The 6,351-nt window shown below is 43.2% G+C and overlaps 1 protein-coding gene across 1 annotated transcript; it reads left to right on the top strand.

The window, feature by feature from the left end:
* Window positions 1-2,788: 2,788 nt before the first annotated feature.
* LOC109481645 lies at window positions 2,789-3,556 on the top strand. The gene has a single exon (XM_019784223.1). It carries the CDS (start codon window positions 2,789-2,791, stop codon window positions 3,554-3,556), a length of 768 nt encoding a protein of 255 aa, XP_019639782.1.
* The last annotated feature ends 2,795 nt before the right edge of the window (window positions 3,557-6,351 follow it).

The following is a 6,351-nucleotide window of genomic DNA, read 5'->3' as shown; positions in this document are numbered from 1 at the left end:
CCTGATGAAACTATTTTTGCAAGGTTCTGTCTGCTATCTGCCGCCCCCTCCCCCAAGAGTGGCCACATGTGCCGCATAAGAATCCCACATGTCATCATCAGCACAAGGGCAGCCTTCACCAGGCCTTTCTATCGTAGAAATTGGCAAAGAGAGGGTCAGTAGCCAGGGCAGGGGGCTGCTGTTAGGATTTCATTTCCTCCTGTGCTGGCAAATGAATTCTTTGGTGGCTAAACTCCCCTGGCAAGTTATTCTCCTTATTTTGCCAATTTTTACTGTTTTTGTACGTAGTGCTATTGTTAGTCTGGTGGAGAATAGCATGGGAGTATGCTAAAATTATTTTGGGAAAGGGGGATGACTCACTGCAACGCTACAGTCTGATTGGCTGATGGGAATGTTCAGTGCGAATCGTCCTATGAGTTTCCTTGTATTTTTGGTTGTCCTGGTTGGTGGGGGGGGGGTAGGACACTGTAAGAAAACTAGGGAAAGAGACAGACTGCAGACAGAGCGATATGCGTGGTGAGCCATGACTTCTCTGTGATCCAACAGAACCAGAGCGGCACATGAAAGTTCATCTGTGTTGGTAAACTTCATTATGACCAAAAGGGCTAAACGTTCTTGCCAACACTGAGTAAATTGGGACTTACCCAAATTTTCGACTGTCTCCGTCAGTCTTGTTCGGGCCAACCGTCCAACATTGAACAGAAACGGGGGGGTAAGTCTCAATTTACTCAGTGTTGACCAGAACGTTTAGCCCTTTTGGTCATTGAGAACCAGAGCTGCCCTGCCACGGCACGCGGAACTTTTTTTAGGGGAGGCTAACTTCAGACGGGGACGACGTCTTGTTGATAAAGATTATAATTATCTCATCTTGTTTGTAATGACTGGATTTCGTACGTACAGCGGCCAATGACGTAACCCTGTAAATCTACATTTGTACTCCCTTTCTGTGCAGAGTTACCAGATTACTAGAGAAGTTTCTAGGTACGGATGGCTCCCATGTTGTGGAGAGAGAATATTGTTTTTGCCGTAGAGACGTGTAGGTATGGAACTATTGACAAGGTCACCTTGTCCTTGAAACTGGCTCGTGCTCACGCCATATTTGTGATTACGTTACCCTAAAGTTGAGCAATGACCTCATGTAACCTTAATAAGTGGGGTTCGTTTTGAATTTGAAGCCATAAAAAGCGAGATAGTTTCTCCCTCAGTGACTGAGCGGGCGATCCGTTAGTTTTGTAAATGCTCCCTCCTGTTGTTATGTACATTGCCAGTGGAATAAATTATTGTGTCGACAATTCACACTAGATTTGAACACATGTACATTATGCCATATTTCACTGAGAGACCAGGCGAAAGCTCCCCCTTCTCATGTACTTAAAAAGGAAGTTAGTTCTTGATGACCATCATGCTGTTTTATTTTCACTGATTTCTGTTGTCATTGCCACAAATTCCTGTGCAGTAAGGAACAGTTTCTCCTGCTACAGTGGATCTGACACCGAGGGATTTTCTTGGCAATCATTCTACCTAAGTTAAAGTGTCAATCCTTCTGTCTTCCCGGAAGTGTCACATTTCCCAGAAGTGTCATGACTGTCTCCCGGAAGTGTCATGACTGTTTCCCGGAAGTGTCATGACTGTTTTCCGGAAGTGTCACATTTCCCGGAAGTGTCACATTTCCTGGAAGTGTCACATTTCCTGGAAGTGTCACATTTCCCGGAAGTGTCACATTTCCCGGAAGTGTCGTGTCTGTTTCCCAGAAGTGTCACATTTCCCGGAAGTGTCACGTTTCCCGGAAGTGTCGTGTCTGTTTCCCGGAAGTGTCACATTTCCCGGAAGTGTCACGTTTCCCGGAAGTGTCACGTTTCCCAGAAATGTTGACCTTGTTCCTTTACCTGCACATGGCATCCTCTAGTGGAAATGTTTGAAATCTGTGCCCACAATGGTACAGATTGCCTAACCTTCAGCCAGCTAAGGTAGCCGTTTGGCGCCAAATTTGTATTGGTTGTGGGGTTTAGGCAGCAGGGGGACAGTTAATAATGTACTTACAGACCTGAGCAGATGATTGGTTATTTTGGATGATTGACAGCTTGGCTCCGCCCTCCTGACCTGACTCAATAAATGAAACCTGATATTTACCAACCATGTTGAGTTTCTGTGTTGTTTATTCTTTAGTTTGTTCCAAAGAACCATCAATATTACAGAAATAGTATATACATAGTAACACCATGCTAACTCACTACATATAACAGGACATAGACTCGACCACACAACCATTATGAACCTTGACAAAGCTAGAGCAAATCAATTTTCTGGTGATTACAATGGTTATATGATAATAAAACATAACAGTTACATGTAGGCAAGGAGGATTTTAACTTCCCCAATGAAACGCTGACTGTCCTGATTTAACAATTCAAAGCATTCTTTACAAACGTTATATGCATTTTTTTTCATCATTCAAAACATAAAAGCTGGGAGCAGACACAGTGAGAGCAAGATGGCAAGTCACTGTGCTTGGACAGGGAAGAACTCGGTGGTTAAAATTCGTCTTTTAAGACGAGCTACGTCCGTTTAAGGTGCGGCGCCAGCATGAAGTGAGAGCCCTGCGGCAGCGTGAGAAGAAAGCGGCCACACGTCTCCACTTCCTGACAGGGCGGACCTGCTGCTGAGTGTCGCCATTCTCCTGTGTGAATCCAAGATGGCTGCCACCTATACACGTAGATAGGGTAGTCTCCTATTAGAGCTGCATTTGTTTCCTTTTTGTGTCTCCGGTTGCCTTCTAATTAGTCTAAAGATGGGCCTGACAAATAAGGAAAAGGAAGAGATCATTCCGAACATCATTGACACGCGAATCAAGGCCACCATTGAGTCTGCGATCGTGAGTGTGTTTCAGCAAGGCGATGTGCTCGCCGCCATCATCCCCTCTATTGTCACTGCGGTTCGCGATGCAGTAAGCTCCTCTGTCAAAGAAGAGCTTGCTGAGTGTCATAAAGAGCTTGGGCGTCAGGGTGAGGAGCTAAGCAACCTCACCGAGAAGTTTACTTCTCTTCAAAGGGCTCACGACGCTCTGCAGGCCAAGGTCAATGATTTGGAGCAATATTCACGCCGTAATTGTGTCACCATAACCGGCATTCCTGAGCCACCTGGTGAAAAATCAACGGATGACGCTGTCCTGACCGTGGTAAACAACACGCTGGGCTGTGATCCACCCATCTCTCTCCAGGACATCGACAGATGTCATCGTCTTGGTAAACCACGTTCCGATGGAAAACCTCGACCAGTCATCGTGAAACTCTGCTCCTATCGATGTAAGGCAAGTCTGATGCGTGCAAAATCCAAGCCCACCAGTAAAGCCAACTTGAGTAAGGACAACATATACATCAACGACAACTTGACAACCGGCAACCTGCAACTATTCAAAGAGGCTCGGCTACTCGTGAAGGACAAACGTCTATCCCAAGCTTGGACCTACGATGGCAAGATCTTTGTTAGGTCTCTCAATGGTGAGAGGAAAATGTTGCGCGTCTCCTCTGATCTTGATCCATTTAAAAGTTCTGAGTAACTTATTCTATACTTATTTGTACATGTAGCACCGACCACTACTCTTATGAGCATATGTGGATGATACCTACCTTATTTTTGCTACATCCGAATTTTTATTTATTGATGTCTTCTGTTGTTTTTCTGCTCTAGTTATTGCGAGAATTCTTTTCATATGTTTGCTCCAGGTGCGAGAGCATTACTTAGTCATTACTGAATCTCCCCCTATGTGATGTGGAATGTCTCTCCACCAGTCTAGCAAACGTAAAGTATTCATCTGTATGTAATCTCGTTAATTCCCATGACAGACAGATGTTATACGTGGGACTGGCTGAAATCACTCCACTAGTCTTGGAATCCTTATTTAAATAATATGTAAGAGCGATGAATCCATTTGTCCCGTGCCTCGGCGTTATCTTATTATGCAGCACTGGAACTACCTTATTTCTTGGCATTCACCATCTACAATGTCGTACTCATTTTATATGTATTCTTATTGTTGTTATGTGTTTATATGTCAATTTATGTACACAGCAATGGGTATGGCTACCACAATTATTTATGGATATGGGTCAACGGTTATATGTAAATTGCTGAGCAGGTGCGTTAAATTATGCCAATAGACACTGACCAATATAGGGCAGTCATTGGCATGTTTTCTGTCGGCGTATACACTACTTGCAAGTTTAGCGTTAAGATTGCTCTCAACCTAGATATGAGTTTGTCATATGTCTTAGTTTGTATCTCTTTCATTGTATTATTACTAGCGGGAGACGTCCATCCCAATCCGGGGCCTTCGTTCCGCAAAGATGTTAATTTTATGCATATTAATGTCAACAGCCTGGTAGCTGGTACGAAATTGGATGAATTGTCCGATCTTGTAGTTAGATTTAAACTTGGTGTTGTGGCTATCTCCGAAACGTGGTTGGGGGACTCTGTTGACTCAGCGGCCCTTGCCCTTGAGGGTTTTCAGGCTCCGATTAGAAGAGACAGAAACCGACACGGTGGAGGCGTCCTGATTTATGTATCTGACCAAATTGCATACCGGAGACGACTAGATCTGGAGCCAAAATCTGCTGAGTGTATCTGGCTCGAACTCTTTGCGGGATGTTCCCGTATTATATTTTCTGTTTATTATCGTCCACCCGGCCAGGACTCGAGTACTGCCACTGAATTTATTGACTCATTTACCGACTCGGTCTTTGCAGTTGGGTCATCCAACCATGACGCTCTTATAATTACAGGTGATTTCAATGCCAAGCATAATGCTTGGTGGGCCCTCGATCCTATTACCCCAGTCGGCTTAAAACTTTACCAGGCTTCAACTATGTTAAACCTTACGCAGGTGATTAGCGAGCCGACATGCGATTTGTCACGCTCCCCCTCTCTAATTGATTTACTTTTTACTGATAGGAAATCCCTTGTTAAATGCACCTCTGTTTTGTCTCCTCTTTCAGGATGCCACCATTGTCCCATTATTACTAGATTTAACTTGTCACTAAAGTACCCACGTCCGTATGTTCGAACTATCTGGGACTACCCCAAAGTTGATCATGAATTATTAGCTACTTTTTCGTCCAACACTGAGTGGAATGACATTTACTATTGTTCTAGCGTTGATGATGCATGTTACAAGCTGGTTGATCTTATCCTCCTAGCTAAAAGTAAGTGTGTTCCCCATAAGAACATTACTGTAAGACCGAGAGACAAACCTTGGATGTCTTCCAGGATTAGACTGTTAATGCGTCGGCGAGACAAGATTCACAGGAGAGCTAAAATGTTGAACAATGCTTCACTATGGTCATTATATCGTAATGTCAGAAATAAAGTAGTACGTGAGATTTCTCTTGCTAAGTCGTCCTATAACAACCGTCTCGTCGACTCACTGACAACTTCTCCTTGTTCCAGTAAGAAATGGTGGCACATTGTTAAATCCTTTTACTGTAGTAAAGTGTGTTCTACTATTCCACCCTTAAAGTCTGGTCATACCTATGTAACCGACTCTAGGGAAAAGGCAATTATGTTTAACAAATATTTCTCTGACCAGTCCACTATAGATGACTCCAAGTCTAGCCTCCCTCGACTAGATTTTCTTACTGATGTCCGCTTCTCAGAATGTTTTACTACACCTGAGGAGATTGAACTTTATGTCTCTTCCTTAGATGTATCAAAGGCATGTGGCTATGACAATATTGATAACCGTTTCCTAAAATTAATATGTCCTTATATATCTGATAAAATCGCATATGTTTTTAATTTATCACTTTGCCATGGTGTCTTTCCCGAAGCCTGGAAACGGGCAAATGTGGTTCCGATTTATAAAAAAGGAGATCATGATGATGTGTCAAACTATCGCCCCGTTTCCTTGCTACCTTGTTTGTCAAAAATCTTAGAGAAAATTGTTTATAAACATTTGTATAATCATCTGATGTCTCAAAACCTTTTGTATACTCTTCAGTCGGGCTTTATCAGAGGAGATTCGACAGTTAACCAGCTTATTTGTATTACCGACAAAATTTTCAACGCTCTTGACTCCAACAGAGAAGTCCGAGCGGTTTATCTTGACTTTTCTAAAGCCTTTGATAAGGTCTGGCATAAAGGATTAATTTTTAAACTTCAAAGAAACGGGGTAGATGGTCCAATTTTAAATTGGCTCTACAGTTATCTTTCTGATAGAGAACAAAGAGTTGTTATTGAGGGTCATTGTTCCGACTGGAAACATGTCAGCGCAGGTGTACCTCAGGGTTCGGTACTTGGGCCCCTTCTGTTTCTTATTTACATAAATGACATGGTGGATGGTTTGGTTACCTGCCCCTA

Source organism: Branchiostoma belcheri, unplaced genomic scaffold (assembly GCF_001625305.1).
Source record: "Branchiostoma belcheri isolate BF01 breed outbred unplaced genomic scaffold, Haploidv18h27 scaffold57, whole genome shotgun sequence".
Classification (NCBI taxonomy): Eukaryota; Metazoa; Chordata; class Leptocardii; order Amphioxiformes; family Branchiostomatidae; genus Branchiostoma; species Branchiostoma belcheri.
Note: the sequence above shows the minus strand (reverse complement) of the source record. Positions and strands in the feature narration are given on the sequence as shown.

What these genes read in the sequence shown, in the direction of transcription:
- LOC109481645 (XM_019784223.1), top strand. Translation starts at nt 2,789, where the DNA reads ATGGGCCTGACAAATAAGGAAAAGGAAGAGATCATTCCGAACATCATT.